General features: G+C 40.3%; 1 protein-coding gene across 1 annotated transcript in view; it reads right to left on the bottom strand.

Annotated features, from left to right (window-relative positions):
- CERS6 (ceramide synthase 6) overlaps positions 1 to 26,281 on the bottom strand; it is a gene marked incomplete at both ends in the record, with an annotated part of 128,436 nt that overhangs the window by 54,830 nt on the left and 47,325 nt on the right. Inside the window, one exon of the mRNA XM_082001705.1 lies at positions 8,086 to 8,143. Coding sequence (XP_081857831.1) covers positions 8,086 to 8,143 — 58 coding nt within the window. The remainder of the gene's footprint in view (positions 1 to 8,085; positions 8,144 to 26,281) is intronic.

Here is a 26,281-nt window from a genome sequence, read left to right as displayed (position 1 = left end):
TGAAGTGACAAGTTCTTTTTTTTGTATTTCAAATGAAGGTGGTCTGACACTAGGCTCCAGAATTCTTGACTATAAGCAATCCAAAATGGCATTTACAAACGCTATGCTACTCTCCCAGGGCTATAACATTTGCATGTATCGCTGTTGCTATTTTATTGCAAAAGAGGCAAAGAACATGCCAAGTCAACCGAGCAGCACAACAAAGCACCCTCACTCACAAAAAAAAAAAACAAACCATTAGGAACCCACATTCTCTCTAAGTACACACCAAAACTGTAGGCCACTAAGACAGCATTTCCTGCTGTCACACAGTACTTCGCTAGCTCAGTGGTTAGTGCACACATGAGGATAAGCACTTCATTTTTTTTTTTTTTGAAACATCCTATAGTTTCAAGAAAGCGGAACTTCCAGAAAACAGCAGAAGTGGAGCTCTACCTGTTGGGTGGGTTTTTTTTTCCTCCATACTACATGGCTATTTTCTAGCTGCCTTCCATACATTTATGACACTTGAGTAGGTTTTTGGAATCAAATTTACACTTCAGTATGGCTTTCCTGTTTTGCCATCTATCTGCAGCATTAGTAGTTGCCATTACATGGCAGACAGTTCTGTTCTAGGGCAATGGCTCCTTAGGAAGGGAGATGCAGAACTGGCTCTCAATCAGCTGCATACATACAGAAGCCTGTTGCACCCAGCATTTTTTAAACACAGCCAGAGCATCCTCATATCATCAGCCTCACTTCAACAGTAAATTTGAAAAGAGCAAGTCAAAAGTTACTTGTTTTTCCAGGCAGATGGTCCTTTTCCCAGAAGGATACCTACACGCAATTTCAGGTTCCCAAGTCTCAATACAGACTTCACAAGAGTCTCCACTGCAGGGAATTCATACTCTTTTGTGAGTTTGTAATTCTCATGGGTAATTAAAGGATAGAAACTGAATATGAAAAGTCACCATATGTCACCTGGAAGCTTTGCTTCCAGTTGTTTGCAATACTGCTTAGCACCAAGGATCAGCAAGCAAGTAACAAGCCAATCCTGAATTCCCCACTCTATCACGGAAACTAATGCTAATTTTTCCATTTAATGGGAGCACAATCAGACAATTAACTCTTAATGAGCCAAGCCACCATTGATTTAATAGCAAATATTACTGAAGAAAACAAAAACGTTATCTTGTTCCTATGTTAGCAATAAGCAAAGCAGTCAGTTTAATGTCACTGAAACTTAATGTCTTTTTGGCATCGATACTGGCATGGTGCTCTACAAGGAATTGTTTTGCAGACATGCAAATAAAAAAGTGGTAGCAACGTGCTGAAAAATCTCAGCTGCAGTCAGAAAGGGGAAGAATTTGCAAATACATGATCAGAGTGGAAATACAATTGGTTTGTTATATTTTATGCTTCAAATCTTAGTGATTTATAAAGATACAAAGAATGTTGTAGTATATTTGTTACCAGGGTAAAGGAACATGCAGGATATTATGTCAAATCCTAGGAAGACCTAAGGCCACATCATATTTTCATAATCATACTTCACAGTGATGATGGCATTTGAGGCCAAATACCTCTGTGTAAGAGTCAATGTCATAGAATCATTTAGGTTGGAAAAGACTTTTAAGGTCATTAAGTCCAACCATTAACCTAGCACTGCTAAGTCCACCACTAAACCATGCCCCTAAGCACCACATCTACATGTCTTTTAAATATCATTGCATCAAAGATCAATAGGTCTTCTAAGTCACTAACTAGCGCAATCTCATTGTGCATTATCCACGATGGTGAAAATCTTCAGAACACTACTAGGGCTCTGGTACCACCCACACAAGAATGCTAGCTTTGTATTAGATAATTTCTTATCATTGTCTTTACTCTGGATTACTGTTAGGCTAACAAAAGAGTAAATACAGAACTTGTATGATCTACATTTTAAACCACCTACTCTAAGCATTTATGTTCTATATCTTGTACGTATATATCTAAATATCACATGTAACAAAATAAAATCACCTTTTTCACTACACTTAAAAAAAAAAGAACTATGGAAATTAGTTAAAAAAGTAAAACTAAAAGCAAACCCCACACTGGTTTCATAGATGCAAGTTACAAGAAAAGTGTGAAATAGTCAAATTTAAAAAAAAAAAATTCAAAGTAAACATTTGTTCTGGGGAGAGCCTGAGAGTGTTCCAAAAGAAAGACAAAGCTATTTTAATTTGGGCTTCACTTCAGATGACGCACTGAAGCACTTAGGTGCAAGGACTGGCTTCGGTCCATGCTGCCAAAACGTAGTGAGGCTTGACCTAACATCTCTTTCAGAAGCTTGAAAACTAAGACGGGATGGTCACATCTAGCATTTGTCATTTTGCCAAGGATGGGGGCAATGAGGAGTGGATGGGAAGGTGAATGCTTTGGATTAAAGGATTTTGTGTGCCACTCACTCTTTAGCCTCAAATCTGCTGTCAAAAAGCAGAGACTAACGGAGTTGGCAGTGAGTTATGAAAGAAAACTTCATCTTCTCTTTGAAGGTTGGTATCTTAGTCTGTTTCCTCACACAGAAGAATATTCATCACCAAATCTGCTCTTGAAAATGGTAATATTTGAGGTGGGAAGTGAACTGGCTTTAACTCTGATCTACATTTACATCAATCCCTTCTTCTCGTGAAGTATCAAAAATGACAGAAGTAACTTCAAATCCTAATTATGATGACCTATTTTACCCCCTCAGTGCATTAGCCACCATGCTGAGAAGGACAGAGCATCCTGCACCACTGAATCTGTGGGAGATGGGTGTTCAGCCTGGAGCAGAGTGTAGCTACAGGGTACTGGGGTGGAGTGAGAAACCCATCAATCTCCCAATGTCTGCTTCATAGTCATTACCTAGAAATTTAACAGTTCATTTTCATCAAATTGAAAGTTCTGCTTTGGAAGATGAGAGACAAACATACATTTCACTTCAACAATGAGACTCTTTGGGAAGCAGAAAGTCTCATCCCACTTATATCAGCAAGTGGTGCAATAGTAAGATAGCTACAATTGAAAACATTAAGTTAGAGAGGACTTTAAGAAGCAGCAAAAATTTATAAGGAGTATTTAAAAAAAGAAATCAAGACCAAGGAAACAATTTCATCTTTGAGATGCTTTGATATTGAAATGTCATTAATTACTTCACTAGTTACAGACAATGACAGCAAAACCCCTAATAAAATTAAACCTTGCAGCTCTGTAGTATTCATATACTTATTTTGAGGCAAAGGAGAGTAAAAAACCAAAAGGCTGAAGGCAACAGGAGCTGGGGAAAGAAGGAATGCCTAATATCATAATTAAATACCAATAACTAAGAATTTTACTGAAGTCTGTTGGTCTCTTATGCATGCATGTTAAGACACAATTTGTAGGTGATGCAATGGTTTGCCTGAGTATCTGGAAGGCTGTGAGCTATTCCCCTATGTGTGGTCCATTTGTAAGACAGCAACTGCCTTGCCTTCTCTACTCTCTTAGCAAAGACTTAATTCTCTTACTTCACTGTAACTCTTGAAAAGGGCACGTATTTCCTTCATATTGCAAACATTTATAAGACATACCAATCACACAGCTGCACCCTGCAGTTAAAATCACTTCCTGACTGAAAACGGCAAACACCAGTGGTAGAAGGTGCACTTTTACTCTTTCTTTATGCCCAAGGAAAACTATCAAAGCAGCTGGATATGGCACATGTCATCAACTGTACATGTTATAAGAAAGACGTTCCTTCATACAATGTCACTTCATGAGCAACATGTTATCACAACAAAGGCAAAGTTGACAACATAAGCCCATTTGTGTTAGGAGGCACTGTGAAGACCAGTGCAAACTCCATAAAGGTCTCCTGCCTTGAGAGTTCAGTGGTGAAGTTGGCAGGAGGTGGGGGAGAGTGCTGTGAAGCAGATGGTTTATCCAGAGGCTGTGGAAAGCAAATGTCAGCATGGATGGAGGGGGAGAGGGGGTGGAAGCACAAGTTTTTGTGCATTTTACATTACTAGAACCTATAATATATACTATCAGCACCTGATCTTGATACCATGGCCTACAAGAAACAGCCACATGCAGGACAACCTACTGCTGATCCCCTGCCTTCCCAACCTAAAGAATTTTCCTGAGTTCACAGTGAACTTTATTCAGCAAAATGGCCCAATCTAAGTGTCCTGCTGACACCACCAAGACAAAAACTTATTTAAAACGTACAGGTTGATAGGTTCTGTTGCTACAGAGCAAAATTTGAAGACAAAGCTTTATGTCAGGCATATTTTCCCAGTGAATTGAGATTTTCTGAAAATACTGTTCAACAAAACTAAGTTTTTTTTTTTTTTTACTTTATTTATGACTTCACAAGAAACATCTGTCACTGGAAAAAGACAAAACCCAAGAGAACAGTTCAATAAAGAGCTGGCAAAACCAGCTTTCAGTGAGAAGAAAGTTTTGAAATCTCCAGCAACGTACTTGGCAATTATAGCACAGCAAAAGAATGGACGTGCAGATGTTACTACAAAGACTTATGGGATGCTTTATTGGGTGCAGAAATCTCTTTTATCTAGATCAGCCATTAACTGCAGTAATGGACAGTAATGAAGACAAGCTGGCCATGGCATTTTAGAGAGAGCTACGATTGGTCCCAATGACAGCTTTATCAGCTTTCATGTGCTTCTGGAACATCGGTATGTGTGCCACACTGACAGCACCACACTTTCAAAACTAAAACAGAGTTGACAAGTCTGCTAACTAACTACTGCTTATTATGCGTGGGCACATCTTCCCAAAAAGCGATAACCTTGGCAGCTCTACAAAGTCACCAAAGACCCAAAGACATTCTTTGCAAGAATGGTAGTTTGCCTGAGTATTCTGGTTAGATCTTGGGCCATTTGGTGGAATACAAGGAAACACAGACATCCACCCTTCTGCTGATACTGCACTGATGTAGTAATAGTGCTTTATGCAGCAAATAGGGAAGGTGACAGCAGAAGACAAAGTAGCAATGATTCATGTGCTGTGGGTATTATGAGAAAGGCGTTTTCAGAAAGAATTCAAAAGGTGAAATTCATCTCTAGGCAAAGGGCCAGCACGAAGGACCTCAAAAGTAGCTCTAAGTGGTGCTTAAGTAATTGATGGGCTCCATGCCAGTCTTGCAGGTAAAGATGAATTTCACCTTCAAGTATTGCGACAGGTTGCAAGGAGACTGGGTCAGGTCAGGAGGGAAGGACAATAATATAGGAGTCAGAGTTTTTTGTTGCCTGGCAATTCAAGAGAGAACAAAGAAACTGTAAGACAGGCAATGCATTGGGCATAGTATGTTAGGGAGAGCCTTTTGTACAATTGCGTTGGTTCACTTTTCTAAAGGGAGTACCTTGTGAGAGTAAAGGTCGTAAGACCAACTAGTAAGGAGCACCTCCAACTCAAGATGGCAAAACCAGCTTTCTCAAATCAGAGATCTTACGTACCCAGAAATGGACAAACCAACCAACCTTGAATGATTCTGTTAATTTGAAAAGCACCAAAATGCAGTTTCCCTTTTAAAAATATATTCTTATTACACTTGGATGTTTGAAAGACATACGGTATTAAAATAACTTTGGATAGTTAGATAAGGCATGTATTAACTAAGCATTAGCTTAAGTTTTAAGTGTCAAAAAGAGTAATTCCAATGTGGTGCTATGCTGGTGGCATATTTCGTTCTTCAAAACACGAATGTCTGCAGCATTTACTCTTTCTCACCTTCTCCCAGTAAGGGAGCATGTGTTGCCGTGATGGAACTGCACCCCTTGGGACTGCCAGTGCACCTGGGCTCACTCACCAAGCTCATCACTCTTTCAGACTAGGTACCTTAGGGATGGTCTTAAGCAGACCTTGTTATTTGAAAAGCTGCAGATCTCCACTGTAGTATTAGCACAGCAAGACACCACTGACTATGAAATTAACTTTCTCTCCACACAAAACAGTTTTTTGAAGGAAAGATCTTTCTATCAAATTTGTAAGATAATTTATTATCTTTTTTCACTAGCTTACTAAGGAAGCAATTGAGTGTTTCTTTGCAATTACTCCATTAAGAAAACCAAGACAAATTAAAAAGGATTATCTACTTTGGTATTGTAGCAAAGCTCTGAAAGAACTATCTCCCTCCGGATTTTAGGGTCTGGATTTTAGGCCTTGCAAACCCAGATTTCCTCCTTAAGCAGGCTAGCAAAATCTTTGGTGTTTGATGAACAGCAAAAAGCTTGTACTTTCTTTTAGCTACACAATGTTACTGGGGAGATGGTGTAATTATAAATACAATCACAATCATAATTTTGTCAATTTACATACATTCCCATGTGAATGACCTGAATATATGAAGCAGAACACTGGAATGACTATAGCATAAAACAATGCAAGACTCATTTACAACACTGTGTGAAAATGAGTAATTAAAAATACATACACAATTACATAATGAACAAGTGGGTTTTGTAAAAATTAAACATGTTGAAAGTTAAAATCACAAGAAAATTATGGAACCGATCCTTCTTAAGCTTGTTAAGCAAGCAATGGTATGCCTTGTTGAAACAGTCAAGCTGTGTCAGCCAGCACTCCTCAAACTGCAGCGATATGCTGAACCGGCAGGAAGACATTCTGCACGTAGCATGTCATCTCAGCCTTTAAAAACAGCTGACAATGGCTTGTAATGAAGCATGCAATTACTGTATTTGTCTTAGTCTTTAGAAATGCTGGTATTCAGAGTTTTTCCTAGAACAGACACTTTCTTTGTGCTGATAGAGATTTGCTTTATTAATCATAGGTATGTTTTCTGGTAGCGATTTTGTGATACTTGCTAATGGTGATTTTTGTGTATTTGCGGTAATCTGTAATAAAGTAGAGAAATTTAGAGGATAATGCCTCGTGTCCTTGTGTATTACAGAATCCTATGAACCCACAGTCGCAATCTCTACACACCTGCAGGCCAAGTAACCTTTTAGGCTGTGACAATTGCTTATTAAAACTATTCTCATATTTCACGCCAGACATGGATGGAATCAAAGGCAGAAAACAGAATGTCAGATCATGACCATACAGCATGTTAGTGGATGAAGTACACACGAGGTATAAGTATTCAAGGAGGCAGGGAGAGGTAGCACATTACACGCTGCTCATGGTCGGTTTGGAGGACTGGCACACACACTTCCTCTGGGGCTGACTAATGCTAAAAAGCTGAGAACAGCTCTGATGTCCCTTCTCCGCACAGGCATATCATCAGTCCTGCTGGCACCAAGTTGCCTGGCACCTGGGACAGCCTCAAGAATTACAGCCATAAAAATGATAAGGATTTTTTTTTTTAAAATAGCTACTTTTACTTACAAAGCACCAGAAACATTTAGGATACATTTTCTTGTGTCAAATTTTTGTCCAAAATGATGAAGATAAGATTACATGAACACACTGAGACCATACATTCCCCTAATTTCACCTCTCAGAATTACAAAAAAATGGCCCGACGTGCACAAAAGCTCTGAGAGCTAGTCGCATTGTAAAAACGATTTGCACCATAAATCTATATTACTGTCTATGGCAGGGTTAATAGACCTATGCCAGGGCTTTTAGAAGCTATCACTTTACCTTCTCCACTTAAATCACCAGAAACACAGCACTGACAGGAAACTCCAGGGAAACTTCTTTCCACAGTACATCAAAGAATGGGCAAAAAAATAGCATTTTCTAAAACACTAATACATTTTGTTTGTTAACAAAAAGCAACCTCTGCCAGAGGCATTTAAATAAGGATGATGCAGAAGTTGAGGTGAATACTTTGGTAAGCCTTACTGCCACCTTACTGCTTATAATGAAAAGTAATAAAGTGAACTAGGCACGTTGCTATACCAATTTATTTTTTTTTTACCCCATTAAATATTGATAAGAACTTATATTCCTTACCAATGCCAGTAGCAATTAATTTTATGAATGCAAATGAATTTTTAAGTTTTATTCTTTGTGAACATAAGTTTTATGCTTCTGCTTTATATTATACCTATACAAAACTTCAAAGAAATCTGTAAGGTGTTATGAAAGCATAATAATGTAAGTGCCTACCTTTTTCAGGAACCGTACTCCATAGGTAAATATATAAAGGTAAAATGTAAATCTCCACCTGCAAAAGGTACAAGAGATTAACTCTAGGATATCAGGTTTACACACTTTATAGTTCAACACATGATTTCTTACAGCACTGCCAAACCACCACACCCTGGTCACGTTAACAGAAATTGAAGCAAAATTTTGGTCTGGTTTTCTACAACTTTTGTTATCAAGCATTGTGCTCATCTGCCTGCTTTTCCCAGCCTCCCATTAGCCCTCTGAAAATACTGGCTAATTTCACCTAAACTTGACAGGAAAAAACAGGAAAAATTATCCTTAATTTTCAAGGATAATTAAGTTTTTAAAAGTTTCATGAAAACTAGAAGGACAGTGGAGGACAGAGGACAATTTGCATGCCTACTTCAGGGAAGTTCACTTGTTACTAGACACCAGGACAATGATAATAGTTTTATTAAGCCTGCGAAGTCAGACTGCTTCACATCAAGTACAGTCTTTAGTAATGATTCTAATTCTAATTCTCCATCATCCACAATGAGCTGGAATTTTGCTTAGCAGATTCCAGCACTTCACTCTTGGTTTTAGGGAGTGCACTTGTGTCAGATAGATATGCTGGATACAGATATATATCCACAGTTCACACCTGCTTCTGAAGAGTTTCCTTGATAAAGAATATTCTACGTCTTCCCAAGTATACACGAAATAATTGCTGGGCTTCCAGTTTTTCTTTTCAGATAGAGGAAAACTAGAAGCTAGGATCAAGATGCCACGAAAAAAGAGAGAGAAACCAGCAGGAGATTTAATACAAAATCTTCCTCTCCTCTACATCTTTCTCCCTTACCCAATAAAAGATGACATAGGGAGTATCTCCCTATCTTTTGGACCCATTATTAGCTTACAAAAGAAGAGTCAATGGAAGTTTAAGGAAATAAAATCAAAACCTCAAGCAGTATAAATTCTGAGAGGAATTCCTGGGGTATTTTGCAAGGGTTGGAGTGACTACACAACATGCTTGACATAAGCACCAGTGAGGTACTATTCATAACGTTTATAGCAGGATGAGATTTAGCTTCCTCAGAGCGAGGCAATACTGCAGTGTGAATCATCTTCAGTTACATATTTTACAGCACTTACAATTTTCTCTCCATTGGCAAAACTATTAGCTTATGTTTAATTGGCACTGAAGCATGTTCAGACGTTACTGGAATGGTTTCAAAACTGAATATGCTCCTATGTATAAGAAGGTTAATCCAAACCTTCCTCTTCAAAGCTACTTTTACAAGTATTTAGAAAGTTGTGCCATCCATAAATAGCCCTTAGACAAGCTGAGTACAGGGGAGTGTAAGAGCATCAATAAGATTTAAAGTACGATACTTCAGCTGAACAGAAACTCTCTTTTATCCTGTAGCCTCCACAGTACTGCAGAGATTCATTTATTAAATTGATATCATACAAATACCAATCCCTTCAAGGGTTCAGTCACACTAGCAACACGGCTTGCAGCTTTCATGCTGGCAGTTTCCTCAAGACACTGCAAAAAGAGAGCACGCAGGCAAAACATTAGTTGTGCTGGTAGAAACCTTCAGATCACGTGCATGGAAGGAGCAGCAAGGACAGCAATATGAAGAAAGGTTTTATTTGGGTAACAATTTTCTCATTAGGCTGGTCCTACAGCTAGGAAACCTGCCATTTAACCTCAAGTTTACATATCTCATCTAGTGAAAGTTTGAAGGCTGTCACTGAAAATAAAAATATTAGGAGGGGAAAAACTGTCTAACCTAATTTCACTGCTAAGCACTCTCAGTGCCCTTCTTTCACTTAAAAATCTGAGCAGTTACGATAAATTCCTCACAAAGAGTTTTCTTGTTTCAAAAATCCACTCAGTATCACCTTTATTTCACATTTCTCCAAGCAAAATTCGTAACATATTTGAGCTTGCTGTTGGGAGATGCAATATTCAATAGAGGAGTTCAAAGGCAGTCGCAAGTATTTGAAATATGTTACTGGTTAAGTTTTAGGTGGTAGGTCTCAGGGATTTTCCAGCCTACACAGATGTCTGAAAGACTCTGGTTGCAGCATTTGCTGCAGCTATCACCTCAGAAGAAACAAAAAGGTCCTTTCCTGAAAAAAGCAAATTCAGAAACATCAATTTCCCAGCCTAACTTTCCACTTGCCCCCAAAGCACTGCTGCTGATGTAAATCCGTGCTAAAGCTATGGATTGCCCTGTAGGAGAATTCCTGGAGCTTCAGAAAAACCTCAGAGCCAAGAGCCACCAGGTACTATTTGGGTCTGCCACAATCACCTCACTCCAACTGTTCAAATGCTACAAAAGTGAGACTTGCATACAAGTATATGATAGTATTGCTATTGATCTTCTTTCCTCTTTTTCCCTAACCTGCCAAACAAGTCTGCCTGGACTGAGCATCAGAAGATGAAGCAAGGCTCAGAACTGGGTGACAGACAAAGCTGGTCATGATGCTAACTTCTTCAAAAGCAAGTAATATTGGTAGGAAAAAAATGCTCATTCCTGCTTATTTCCTCATCCACAAAAGCTATTCGACAAACTTCTAGGCTTGGTCAAACTGCAATAAAGAAAAATTCAGAACAAAGCAAAGTCGGAATTGGTCCCCAGCATGTTTATCATCATTAATCAGCTAACTCCGGTGGTAGCAGAGCTACAAAGGACTTTCCACTGCTCTGTACCAGGCAGTGGTAGCTTTTTTGTGGGCTCCAAAGGGGAATTCTGCTGGCTCAATACCCCAATTGGAATCTCAATCCCATACCAAGAAGTCCAAGGAGTTTCCCCCATTGTTTTGCCACTACTTACAGATGGTTTATCGCTGCATTTAACAGCAAAACATCCACTGGCCAAGGTGAAATAGATGAACACAAGAAGGTTTGGAAGAAAAGTAATTTTCAGTTATTAAAGTATTTATTATTATACAGTAAGTGAATATATCTGGTCTAACTAGCGAAGTAACGATGTTCAACATCTTAGTACATGTTGCACATAAACTGCTAACAGCAATGATCTTAACAACTGGAGATATTTCATGTGTAACTGTCTCTTAAATTTTTCTTTAAAAAGACAAAGATGTGACTAGATGCTTGTTGCCTACAAATTAACATCTATTGAGATCTATAAAATCTACATTAAACTAAATCAACAGTTAAGCCCATTTACAGAATGAGTGACATTTATGAGGCATTATAGTCAGAAGAAATACACACACAACACATGGTCAAAATTAAGGATGTTGTTCCCATCAACTTCAGCTGTAGAGTAAAAAAAGAGGCAAGGAGTCTATCTGTAGCCATCAGCTACGTGCTATGACAAATTTAACGGTAGATACACCAATAATCCTTTGCACAGGGTCACACATAGATCACTACGTCTCTGAACACACCAGGAATTGAATTAGCATGCAGTTCCCTGCTGGGTTTCCTACCTTGCTGCAGGGAGCCAGTAACCTAAAATGCTGCTGATGCTTTACTGGCATTATGAGCAGTCCTCACTCCCCCTCAGCCATCTCTTTTACTTGGTAGCCTAGCAGTAACAACATCTGCCAGGCTTTGGAAAACCTAGGCTCAATTTTCTCCTATCACATCTCTCTCACACTCCTGAAGGGTTTTTGTTAGCCACAAAGTTGTCATGTGTAGGACCATGTCCTCTTGTGAAGCTGTTTTATGCAGCAGAAAATACTCCATGACTTGGGAGGAAGGACAGGGAGGAAAGGGACAGGAACTAGCTTGTGAAGCTGCATTATTCATTCAAAAATCAACTGAAACCCATCATTCACAATCTACAGTATATAACTCTTTATCCCTCTATTGGCATCTCACTGCAGCCCACTGATGAAGAGATGCAAGTGGAGAGAAACAGTTATGATCAGGAATCACGTCCACTCAAGGTACAGCCTAGTGTCCAAACCACCTTAGTATTTTGGGAACTTAGGCAAAGCGTTCTTTCCCTCTGCACAGGACACCACAGAAGAGAAGGGCACCTTTCTTAAGTATGAGGTTATCAAGTCTCATTCCCAACTGAATCCACAAACTGGTAGTTGATTAAAAGAGGTCTTTAATTTATCCGAGGTAATAGTCCCAGCTCTCATGGCTGGAAAAAGCCCTTAGCCTGAGCGGTGTGAATAGTCACAGAGATGAGGGAAGATGTCCAGCCAGTGGCATAACCCTCTCTAGTACCCTTTCTGATATCCTGCTCAAGGTCATTCTAAAGCATCAGCAGCTCATGCTGAATGTCCCCAGGTCACTGGGGACAGTTGTCATTTGGGTGACAGCTGCTTGTCTGCAATAGGGAAAGTGACAAACTCTACTAAAGCAGCAGTAGCAGAACCAACAGACTAGGAAAAGCAAACCAAGATCTGTACTAAGATATCTTTGGTTCCCCTTTCTCCCCAGCAACACTTGCTGCCCTATTAAAGCAATACAATGGAGGCTACTAGGCGAAGCCACCCTATTGTGGGCAACCACCATATCCATCCACATTAACTAAAGATGACAGCTGAAGCTGCTCTGTTTTGTGAGAATTTGCTCTGGCCCTCAGACCTGAAACACTCCTCTAGTCAGTTGTACAGAGATGCAAAATTTGAATGACCCACGTACACACAAAGCATGCTGCCTGAAAGATTTTTTAAGTTAATTTAAAACCAGCAAACCCAGATGAAAGTGCTCAAGGAACAAGCGTTCTGGAAGACTTGATCCGTCTGCTTGCAATAGGGTTTATGAGGTTCACGTTACAGAATCACAGAATCATTAAGGTTGGAAAGGACCTTCAAGATCATCAAGTGCCACCATGCCCCTTAAACCATGTCCCAAAGCGCCACATCCACACGTTTTTTGAACACTTCCAGAGATGGCGACTCCACCACCTCCCTGGGCAGCCTTTTCCAATGCTTGACCACCCTCTCAGTGAAGAAATTTTTCCTAATATCCAAACTAAACCTCTCCTGGCATAACTTGAGGCCATTTCTTCTCATCCTATCACTAGTTACTTGGGAGAAGAGACCAACACCCACATCGCCACAACCCCCTTTCAGGTAGTTGTAGAAAGCGATGAGGTTACCCCTCAGCCTCCTCTTCTCCAGACTAAACAACCCCAGTTCCCTCAGCTGCTCCTCATAAGACTTGTGCTCCAGACCCCTCACCAGCTTTGTTGCCCTTCTTTGGACACGTTCCAGCACCTCAATGTCCTTCTTGTAGTGAGGGACCCAAAACTGAACACAGGATTCAAGGTGCGGCCTCACCAGTGCCAAGTACAGGGGCACGATCACTTCCCTACTCCTGCTGGCGACACTATTTCTGATACATGCCGGGATGCTGTTGGCCTTGGCCACCTGGGCACACTGCCGGCTCATGTTCAGCCGGCTGTCAACCAGCACCCCCAGGTCCTTTTCTACTGGACAGCTCTCCAGCCACTCCTCCCCAAGCCTGTAGTGTTGCATGGGGTTGTTGTGACCAAAGTGCAGCACCTGGCACTTGGCCTTATTAAACCTCATACAGTTGACCTCAGCCCATCGATCCAGCCTGCCCAGATCCCTCTGCAGAGCCCTCCTACCCTCCAGCAGATCAACACTCCCACCCAACTTGGTGTCATCTGCAAACTTACTGAGGGAGCACTCGATTCCCTCATCCAGATCATCAATAAAGATATTGAACAAGACCGGCCCCAGAACTGAGCCCTAAGGAACACCGCTTGTGACAGGCCACCAGTGGCTGACAGACCACTGGGCTCAGGCTTTGGGCTGAAAGCCAAGCCAAGCCTAATGCAAACTCCACAGGTGCAGGCCTTGGTTCTGGAGAAGATGAGGAGGCCTAAACTGCCATCATGCAGCTCATTCTCCCTTCATTTTAATGGCGGCCGTCTGACTGAACTGGGCAAGCACGTAGCTGGGCTATGGCAATCGTTAGCTGAGTCTTTAAACTGGTTTTGCTGCAATGATTTCCTGTGGCTGTGAAGAGTACATTCACTGTGAGAGTGCTCAAAGGAGCATTTCTGAGGCTGAGTTTAAACAATACTGAATATTTATTTCTTTTAAGCAGGAAGCATTGCGAAGTTTGCCATGTGGCCACTGCGACTTAAAGCAGTCCATGTTGTAGCCTCCCACTGCATTTTTCTGCTCCCCCAAACACAGTACCAGAGCCTTCAACTTTCTGGTTCACTCAAGGGGACTTAATCCAATGAATGCTGCTCCTGATACAGCCAGAGGTACATATTCCTTCTAGATGGTTATGTCTAAGGAGAGCTATTTAGAGGATAAGCCCAAAATCAACAGACTCTGAACTTTTGGATCAACTTCTTAATATTTGCAACAGTGTCTGCTAACTTATCATAGCCCCCATTTTCGGTTAAAAAAAAACCCAAACCCAAACACCAACAAACGAACAGCAACCTTCCTCCCCTAAAACAACCACCCCCTCAAAGATAATATTTTTTTAGGCAATAAACCATGTAAAAACACATAACAGAGCACAGAAAAAGAACGCTTAATCCATCCAAGGACTACTTGGATGCACCTCAAACATTTAATGGTCTCACAAATTCAAACTTAAGACCTTTTGTATTTTATCACAAGTGTTGATCTTATAGTACTAAAACTTCAGTCTTACAGTAGTTAAGTTGCACAAAACTGTGCTTTTATATCAGGCACAGGACAATTGAGGTGCTACTGTGATTCACTCTGAGCAGTCTTTTTGGCTTCTCTGATCGAAGCCCTTACATACACAAGCAGCGAGCCCTGCTATCCTACAGGGCTTTTAGGGAATTGTGGTGGATGACTATCAATACTTCACAGCCTGTGTCACTACCAAGAAGAGTAAAGCAACAAATTGCCACCTTCTTTGGAGACATCAGCTTTTTAAGGAATTTAGAACATCCAACTTCCAACTCTTTTCCAGGCAGAACTCAAAATAAGACAGGGTGAAGCTAATTTGATAACCCAGGTGGCATAGTATCAGCATTTGGCCTGGTATGCATGGGTGCATGTTTTCCCTTGCAAATTTTCAGAGAGTTCTCCTAAAGAATCTCTAAGTTCCTATTTTACAATCTCCTTCACCTAATAAAGCTCTTTTAAAATAAACACAGACCTTTATTAAAACCTGCATCTGTATATCCTTAGATCATCACAGACCCTACACTGAAAACGCAAACATCGAGCACATCAGAAACACAATTAGTGTGTGCGACAGCCCCATGGCATACCTTCAATTGGTTCAGAAACCAGATAGAAGTGCAACTCTGCTTCAAACACTCTGTACCCTCCATTAAACTTATCTTCATTCCTGAAACTAGTCTCATACAAAGCTGCAAGTGTGACAATATGTTTGATGGCAGTAGACTCACTGCTCCAATTTGCCACGTCCCAAGATTTTGGTAATGAAAATTTGCTGCATTTCTGCAAAGCCTGGCAGATGCAAGTGGATATATAGAGTGTTAATTAAAAAAAAAAAAAAAATCTTCTTGCCCTTTTTGTCATGGTACTGGTGTTGAGTTAGACTGGAGCAACCATGCAAATGGTAAATTGTTCCTGCACTATGGTTAAGCAGAAGTTACTTGAGGAAGGGATAAACTGAGAAATCTTTATTGCTTTCCTCTTCAATTTTCTGGCTTAAGATTTGACTGTCATCTGATTTTCCTCTTGGCTGCAATTTGAATCAGTTATTTAATATTTAATGTTACAGTGCCATTTGAGACCAGTCCTGTCCTAAATCTGTATGCTCAAAAATGCAGCTCAAAGTCTTAAGAGCAAAATTTAGTAGTGCAGAAAAAAGGAAAGGAAACAGAGTACTAAATTTTGAAGCGATGCAGTTTTATAAATAATAAAGCATGTTTATATAAGTAGACCAGAAAAGGTGCATAATATAACAGGTGTTTTGGTAATTCCATCTAGGTTACATTGCTTCTGTTTAATGGTTATGCAACTGTTCTCTTCCGAGTGCTTCGAGAACTACGTGAAATAAAGCTGTGATAAGACATCAGAGATCTATTAGCACTGCCAATTCTTGCCCTGCAAAGAGGTACTACTATCTGGAAAGCTCATGGGAAGAGCACACAGAAGAACCAGATGTTGCTGCTGCTTCACCCTCCCCTGTGGTCTGATCAACAGAACTGGTTTCTCCTCAGTGATGATCAATGTGCACAGCTGACAAATCTTGCAGAGAAAAACTGACCCAGTGTCTTTCCAACCTGGACCTCTAGTCTCCATTTTTACCAGTGATCTCACAAGTCACCTGTGTTTCCAAAGACAGCCTTCCAGCTCCCCTGTGGATATCACAACAGCCGCTCACTGTCCCACTCTTTTCCAGTTCTAGAGGAACAAAACGTTAAAATCCTCCAGATAACATTTGTTTTTCACCTAGCAATGTCCTAGTCATGATGGCCAACATGTATGCATAAGACAATTTTTATGACAGGTTATTATCTTCTTAGACCAACTTGTATTAGCTGTTTCCATTTCTTCTCATGCTGAATGTTGCTTTCCTGTAGCATTAAGTCATCTGCCTCAGACTGGTTTTTAGCCTGCTAAAGCAGATGCTGAAGCTTTACGGGTATTGATCTTTCCAGAACTAGATTAGTGTTGTTTCACCTTTTCCCTGAAGAAACTGCCCAACTGTGCAGCATAATTCAATCTGTGCAGCACACACTGAGTTTGTGCACAGCAACCACACACCCTTGATATTACACTGTTATAGATCAGTCTTCTGGGAAAGGTCTGCTGTTTCTTCACTTGTACTTCCGTTTCGGGTGATAAACCTTGCCATCATCTAAGCAGGAGTTGCAAGGCTCTCATAGTTGAGATAGGAAGACAAGCAAAGTTTGTAACAATATATTCAAACCTCACTTCATCCTTAATTTTATTTTCCCTTTTGCATCCTGAAGAAGTACATTTATTTACTCATTTATGTTCCTCTCCTTTCCCTACTTCCCAGTCATCATTTGTTGCATCACTGAAACTTTAGAAAAACTGCTACAAGATGCTTGTTAGAATGAAGGTTGGTTTTTGGTGTGGTTTTTGTTTTTAAAAGTTTAATATCCTTCAGTATTCCAAGCACACTACAAAGAAACAGAGACAGGAAATTTGTGTACTATTTTTCATGCAAAAGGGCTGTCATCAGAGCAGCAAGAATACAACTAAAAAAGCCAGAAACCCAAATTTACCAAGAAGCATCAACTAATCAAACTATACTCATTAGTTGGAAAGTATTTAAATAACTAACCATAAGTGATAGCATTAAGTATTTCAAAGCACAGTTTCTGCAGCACCTTGCACTGAATATTTCCTGTCTGAAAGTCACAATTTCAGCCTGCTTCAGGGCCTGATCTTAGACGATTTAACCTGTAACTGGGACTACGTAAGCTGCTGCATTACTTGACTGCTCTGGAGAAATCCATGACAAAATTTAACTGTCACATACACATGTTTTTTTCATCTGCCAGCTTCTTGAGCTTCAGGGAAGGGAAAAACAAAGCATGCCTGAACCAGCAAATGCTGGTCACCAGTCAATAAAACAGAAGGGCCCATCACACTATCAGTAAAACAGAATGAGTGGAATTATGTGGACATACATAAACTGCAAAGCATGTAGCATGCTGAAGTTACCAGAAAGATCTCCATTGCAGCATGGGCTCTGTGTTCCGCCAGAGCAGGTTGGTGTGTACCCACCCTGATGAGACACTGAAGTAGGAGAAGACAGAGGCTATACTGAACACTGGGTTACTATATACCTATGGCTACACTAACAACTAGCATAGTATCATGCCAAAAAGCAGTAGGGGAACTGGCAAGTTTCTCACCTCCACCAGCACTGTGTACATGTTCTTGCTGAGGCCACTGCCAACATCTATTCAGCCATGGGCCACTGCTTGCTTCTTTTGAGCCTAACAATAGTCCAGTGATGCCCACCTTGCTGTCCTGGACATACATATGATGTTATACCCAAATATCACAAAAACTATTCTGCCAATCAAAAATTTGTTTCCATGTAGGTACAGGGGAAATCTTTCCATAAAAGCATTTTGATAGATAGCCATACAAACGCAGCATTAGGCAAGCACCATCTTGTCCCAGGTTAGTTTATAGCTTTCAGCTCTCAGCAAAGAAAATGGAGAGAAAAATAAAAAATTCGGAATAGCATTATGACAAGCTGCCCCATTAACTTACAAAATATTTACCTCTGAAGAAAATACTCAGTTCAGCTTTCTCTAAAGAGCATGAAAGTACATTATTGGACAACTTATTAACACAGAAAATAATGTAGTTAAATGCCTATAAGGGACAAATATTCAGCAATGTGGAAGCTAATTCTCCTCTGTAACTCTGTGTCTCCTTGAGCAGATGCACACAGTCCATGTACCGATAAAACGAAAGGTAATCATATGTAGCGTAAAACTGTGTAACAACATAAATATGAGGGAGAAGAGAGGGGTAAGGACTTGCATGCTAATTCATTCATTGCCGGGTATAAAATAAAACCTTATGCCACTACCCTTCAGTGATTAAGGTATTTTGATATGGGTTGATTGTGACTAGCAACCTGTAGAGAAGTCGTCATACTCAAGTTTCTTTCTTTTGGTAGAGACTAAAATAGGGAAGGATACCAAATAGTTTTGGACTACTGAGTCTGCAGTTTGCAGTCTCCTGTGGACGAGAGCCACCTGCTACAAAAGGCATTCTGGGGAGCTCCCACTGGACCAAATCTGTATGGATTCAGTGTGAATTTGGCAAACACCATTTGCTAGTGCTACACATGCAGAACAGCTAACAACTCTAAAGACAGCAGAAATGGGAATAAGAAGGGTATCCTTCTAAATTAGCATTTTATTCATGTTTGTCTTTCCTTTTTAAATGAAAATAAGAGTAGAACTTGGTGGATATCTGCATTTACTGAAGATCCAAAAATTCACATCCACATATGAATGGAGATTTTGTTCTGAATTTGACAGTAACTCTTCATGAATAAATACTTGCTTGTAATGCGTTTCATGAAGTTACTACAGCCTAAGCAAGCATTGCTCATGTCACTTGCATACTGCAAATACGTAACGGGTCAAACAAAAGCATAGTTTGGATTGGTAACAAAATGAACATCTTTGAAATAGAAAAGAGAAAGCAATACAGAGGTAAAAAGTACAAGGCAAAAATTGCATAAGTAACCACTAAGGCATATAAAGGAAGCAAACACCAAATCTACACAATAAAAGCAATGGAAACAGCAGAATAACGTTGTGAAAGCAAGGAAAATAAATGTTTTTGCTGTTTTTCCCTTCTGCTCAGCTTTTAAATCCAGTATCACAGATGAAATAATGACAAGCACCATTACAAATCTGAGAAGTAAATACAACTTTCACTATTAATAGATAATAGCTATCTTACACTATTTGCTATTCTACTTGGGCAAGAATGGTTTTAATATTTGAAAGTTTGATTTAAGACAAATAAAAAAGCCCTCAAATTTTGGCAGCAATAAAGTATTTTTAAGAAGAGAGATAATCAGTACCTGAAATGTACCACTTAGAAGAGGTCAGTATCACAAACACACTAACAAATGGTGAAGCAGCAGCCAAATGCTTCAAGAACAAGGGAGGCAAACTGGGAGAAAACCTGGTGCTGAATTCACAGATGATCTTCCTCAAACCACCAAGAATCAGTTTTTAAGCCCTGTGAATCCCATCTACTAAGCATCAGAAGTAGTCTTGAAGTCTGTAGCATCCCAGACTGATCCCTTGCTTTCCTGGCTGTACATCCTCTTCTGAAAAATCCTAGCTCTGCCTCCATGCTTCACTTTCAAGCCACTTGTCTGCAGTGTCTGGCAACTTTATTTAAAGCCAAGGCTGACCGAAGGTGGCAGTCGTTCTCTTCCATAATCAAGAAATAGACAATTCAAGGAGTGTGGAACATAAGAAAGCAGGAGCTACTGCAATCTTTGCAGTTTTCCTTTAGTTGTCTTTAATCGTTATATTGCAACCCTAATTTTGAACTAGTGTTCACATTAACTACAACTTAGGGAAGAATTATTTAATTTCCGTAACATAAAATAATGATGAGCACACACAAACCGCAAGAGAATGGAAATCTAGTTAATTTATTATAACCTTGCTTAATGTACAATGATAATGTTAAGTGGTGGTGTCTTTGCAGGACCAGCAAATGAGTTAATTTAAATTTATTAATTGTGTTAAAAACTGTGTCACAGAAGGCAGTAAGGACAGGGAATTCAAAGTTTTAAGTAACCCAATTTGAGGAAAGCGGGGAATTTCATAAGATGCAAAATGAAAAGTGCTTACAGCACAGTCTAAAAATACAGTGAGCATAGTCTGAGGACATGGCATGGACATCTTTGCCTGTCTGCTCCAGCAAAACAGCATGGGAAGAGGGCTGACAATTCTTGACACTTAATCCAATGTTTTAATTTCTCCCCAAGCCCATGTTGGGGCACCAAGACATCCTGAGGCCCGGCTTAAAAGAAGAAAACAGAGATCATAGACCAGATTCACACGTGAGCATGGCAGATATGGTAGGAAAGGGAGCATGAGAGAAGCTGCCAACCTTGCCCAATTCTGGGGTCTGTTTCACACCACTCCTGAACTAACCGGAGCCTCCTGAGCAGCATACTACAGAGTGGTAAGAAGTCTACTCCCACCTTCCCCTTCACCAGATGGTTCAGCTTTTTAATGCAGTGGGATAGCAGGACAACAAGAGCAGAGCCAGACCCAGTACTTTACTATTCAAAAAAGAGAAATAATGATAGGAAAAGTTAAATAAAGGGTGTAAACATAAATATAGGAGCAGCTATTCTGCAGAAAACCATTAATTCTTTCAGCCAGCATTAATCTAAGCACTTGTATACAGCTGGCAGCAGAAAGATGTGCACTTAAAGCACCACAGAGCACACCATGCCCTGCTCTGTCACACCACATCCTCCTACCCTGCCACATCAGAAGGGGCCAGGCAACGGCAGGAATTTGCCCCTCCTTCTCTCTGCCACACCAAAACGTCAGCATCCACATTGGATACACGTACTGACCATGCCTCTCCAGTTTCCCTTCTGTTACTCAGATGCATACACATTCCCCATCGCCACAAGCAACAGTACTCCAGCATGCTTATGTGACCACCTTGTGACCCACGCAACAGGAAAATTTGGCTGATAAGTACCCTATGTTTTTATGCAGGGTGACCTTTAACCCCAGTAAGTACAGTGTGCTGCCCTACAAAACAGCTGTCCAGCCAGCTGTCTGGTGCAGGGCACGGCAAACGGGAGGGCAAGGACACAGAGGTCAGGGAGCTGGCCTTTACTGCTTACTGGAGCTGCAATGGTAGTCTATGCTGCTGAGCTACAGGCTAAGCCAGCCTGCCCAGATACACCGCAGCACAAAAGCACATAATAAAATCATAAAAGGATGTATAATTAAGCTACTTATCCAGCCTGGCCACCCAAAAATGTGAACAGTCCAGAGCACAACACAGATGTTCTGAGAGGCAAAGCTAGATGCATAATCCCACCACAGACCACCCTGTAGCAGCTGGGCATGATTGCCCGGACTCTGCATTTGGAAGTGTGAGTGCTGAGCAAGCTGTGCACTGGAGAGGAGGTATGTGGAAGATGTTTAGTCCTGATTCATCAGAGAGCAAGTGTTAGGGCAGAATTAAAATTGCTGTCAGCAGCTGCACTGTGTTCTCACAGCTTTACAATTAGGACAGTTTGCCAGCCACTAACTTACTTATTCATTTGTCTAGGGACTCAGGCTACAAATTACTACATTTTATGTAACTCAAGGCAACCAGTACTTTCACACCCTCTTTCTCTTGGAGCAGGGAAGCCATCAGTGAACCAGTTGTGAATGACATCACATGAAAAAGCATATTTACACTAAATAAAGTGCTTCACCAATACTCTTCTGCACTGACTTCACATGTGGCTCAGAGAAAAATGTAAATTCAACTCAGCCTACCCTGACAAAAGGAATCAGTAATGCACTATTGAGTGCTACTCTAAAGGAGCAAGATCTCACCCTGATGTAAAATGGAGCAGGAGTTCTGTCTTAGATTATATATACAAACATGACTCCAGGTCTTTTTGAACAGCACTAGTTTCCTTGACATGAGTCTCAGTATAAATGCCTCATTTTCTTTTACCTTCTATTGAGGCCTTACATTCAAGCACATCTCTCTTCCTTTTCTGTGATGTTATTACATATAATACTCTTAAGAGAATAATAGGTCCTTAAATGTATCAATCCCAGAGTCTAGATGTAACTCTAACAGTACTGTGATAAAATGTCACTATTTTACATGCTTACTATAGATAAAAATTGCCAGACCATCTTTGCTACTCTCTACACTTTAGTTGCACTTGCTAAATTACTTCAATTAGTGTGTCCTTTTTGGCAACCGTGACTCCTCGCAACTTCCCTACTACCTGCAGCTATAATAAACTCTTCTCGCACTCAATGAAGGTCGCATCCCCCCTGTTTGGGAACAATTTCAGACTCCAACTCCCTACACAGCTCATTGAAAACCTCTGTCCTCCCTTGCCAAGCTGCATCACAAATCTTACTGTCAACACCTGAGCCCCTACTCCCTGCTACGCCCTTCATGCCACAAACACTGCTTGCTCACACGGCTCCTCTCTTCCTTACCTCTGTACTCCAGCTTCAGCACACGTGGTACTTTATAGCTAAAAACTTAAGTTTAGTCTTCACAACAGTTTTCTAAGCAAACTATGGATACAATCTATTTATCAGCACAATACCAAATACTCTGGTGGCCCAAGTAAATAAAACAATCTCTTTAATTACAAATTGCTGCTGAATTATTGCTTCAGGAGAACAATGAATTCCATGAAAGAAACATTAAATCCTCTTTAATTACTCAGTGTGAAAAAGTGTCTTACTATTCAATTTTTAATATGCTCCTTTTCTTTTTCATTTAATACCTCCTGGTTCTTGTACAATGAGATAGGCAGTTGCTCTCCTCCATTTATGTTCTTTATAGAAGTCACCATTTCCATATGCTTTTATCTTGTACTAAGTCAACCCCCTCTCTTCTTCCATTGTCTCTCTGATCTCCTGCACAATCCTTGTAGCAGCTACAGTCACTGTGCTGCTATTTGCATCTGCAAAGTAGCATAATTTCACATTACATTCAATGAAAATTTTAATTAAAAATGGCAATGGAACAGCTTGTTCTGCTCACACCAGTTTAGCAGCACAATGGGAAATAGTGAGAATCAACACAGCTCTATAGGTTTTACCAGTAACAGTTCTATTCCCTTCAAAGACAGCTTTCCCTGAGTAGTGTCAGGACTAGTCTTTGTTGTTCCCCCTTGCCTTACATTAACACCATCATTAAATCTGTATGACCTTCTGTATGTATCCTTACCCAGACATTTCATTGAATTTAAGGTTGCAAGAGACCAACTAGTTTGGATGGGCTCATATCCACAGTGCTCGGGGCTGGAACACTGGATAGCACGTGCCCAGGATCTGCTTTACATTCATATGTAATATAGCTCTAAAACATCATGAGGGTTTGTGGGGTGGTTTATTTTTTCATCCCTCCCTTTCTTTTCTTACAACTCTGCAAGAAGGATCCACATTTCTGAAATACTAAGACTTATGTATCATACCTTGGCAGAACAGTGTTTTTATAGCCAGTTACCAAGCATATGCTGCTTGCCCTATGGCACAATGTAGAGGCACTAGCCCTGCTTGGATAACAAGACTGTCCCAGCTAGAAGAGTCCGATTTGGCAAATTTTATACCCATATCATCTGTCTGGAGGAAACCCTGGAGTCAATTATCTTTTCAATGAAGTATCCTTTCAATAGTGCCTGCACTCCTTTTTGGCAAGAGGTAGCAGCATCACCACAGAAAGAGTCCAGCAGCAAATTAGTATTGAAGTGCAGCCCATGGGAGATGACCACCTGCGGCAAAATGGAGCATGACAGTGAAGGCGCACCCTTATTTTTGAGCTTTGGTTCCATTGTGAAGGCAAAGGTGACTTTTTTAGACATTTTGTTTCAAGTAAATGAGAGCTGAGATCTTCAAGCTGCTGTTTTTAGAAAGACACTTAGCATAATGAAAACAATAACAGAACCTCACAAGTTTGGTAATACCAAGAATCCATTTTTGTTATTAGTTGTTCTTTCTCTAGCATTTCCACCTTAGAAATCACACAGCAGGTTTATGACTCCCTTCCAGTGTTTAAAAACCAAACCAAACAAGAACACACTTCTTGCTTTACAAGCAATTTATGGCTATTTAAGAGCCACCAATTTACTTTCACCAGCAGTTTTATGACATATTGGTATTGGGACTCATTGACATGAAGTTCCCGTATCTTTTAATGGAAAGGTACACATTACTTAGTTACATGACATTCAGTAAGGGCGGGGGGGGGGGGGGTTTAGTAATAAAGACCTTCAGAAAACACCATTAAGGTAGTCTTTACTTCTGACGAAGGCTGCCAGACTCAACCTTTACTAGTTGTTCAAGTGCAACTAGTACAAACTAATAAGGTTTTCCTCACATGGAAAAAACCAAAAAGATCAAAACTGTGGATGGGGCTCTGTGTGTGTGTTGTAATAAAAAATAAAAATAAAATTGTTGGTTCCAACAACAAAAAATCCTGCCAGCCATGAAGATTTATGCTAAATGAGAGTAATTTCTCAGATAAATAATTTGAAAAGGGCATATTGTTTTACAAAGACAGATGAACATGTAGCAGTTGCTACTCTTTCCTTTTGATATAATAAGCTTGGCACAGCTGGAGCATACAGACAGCAGCAGTGAACAGTGACACTGAAAAATTTCTTCAAAGTAAACTAGGATGCCTCAAACTTTATTTTGCAAAGCGCTATACTTTGCTCAGTGCATCTAAAGAAAAATTTGCGTTCACAACATCTAGGCTCAACCTGATGCTCCCATAGGTTAAACGAAGTTAGTTTGGGCAACTTCTCAGCTTGACAGTATGTACTCCGAGAAACTGGGTCAATCACAACAGCTGGCAGTTTCCCTGGCTTTCCCTTTACAGGTCTGTTTTAACATGGTGGTGTTTTGAGTTAGCAGCTTTGGGGAAACCACCTTGTTGCCTGACCTGAGCCAAAGCAGTCTCTTGGCTATAAATCCTATTTTAAAGGATAAAGCACTAAAGCTATTGTGCTTGAAGGAATACTCCTCCTCTTATTCTTCCTCCCAACTCCCTTTGTTTCAAGGCCACAGTGGGGAGAAAGGAAAAAAAAATACCAAAAATCTACATCCAGACAGAGGTGTATACAAATATACACTTCTTACTCTTCAATGATATCACGCAATACTGTTCTTCAGACACCACTACAGAAATACAAAGTAGCTGTTCCAGTACCGTAACAGTTTCCATGAAGCACCGATTAACGTTTCACTGAAGGTCACAGAAAGCTAACTGAAATACTGAAAAGAAGTAAAGTAGTTAAGGATCAGCAAGAAAAATATGCAATTTTTTTTTTCACATGTATAAACATTTATCAGTCCTATTAACTGTTTCAGTACACAGTGTTCCACAAGAAGAAATTATAATAATTACTTAGACGTTTCCAGTACTATGCCTCATTGCAGAGTTTGAAGCTATTTCAGAGTGATTTGCAGAAATTTTGAATTTTCCCTGCTACTTTCTCTTTCAGGCAAGACTCCTGTCCTATGATCATCTGTCAACAGAAGCACTTGTCCCAGGAGCACCTGGACGCAGCATGCAGCCCACGGCAGGACACAGCCCACTGCAGGATGTTATGAAGTGAAAGAGCAGCAGAATTAAGTATCTTCCCAGTTAAAAAAAAAAAACCACCAACCAATAATCTAGAATTATAATAGCAAGGAAAGCCTCTAACTCTTTATCAACATACTAGTTGGGCGTGCAGCTTTCCTTTCACCAAGCAGGAGTTGAGTTAACAGTGCTTTAGATCTCCTGAACAGACCAGTGCAGCAGGGCAGAGGTTATGCCTTGTACCTGTGAGAGAGTGAGGAGGAACAGCTGTTCCTGCCCTATGGAAAACAGCAGAGGAAAACGAGGGAGATTTGGTAATTCTATGGCCACTGAACAGTAACTATCACACTCGCCCCCAAGCAAGTAGCATGGATTTACAGACCCATCCCCTTGTTCTCGCTTCTTGCGAAACACTGGTTAGTCCTCCGTTGCATGTAGC

This window comes from Phaethon aethereus (assembly GCF_964289735.1).
Source record: "Phaethon aethereus genome assembly, chromosome: 6".
Classification (NCBI taxonomy): Eukaryota; Metazoa; Chordata; class Aves; order Phaethontiformes; family Phaethontidae; genus Phaethon; species Phaethon aethereus.
This window is presented reverse-complemented; position numbering and strand designations above follow the sequence as displayed.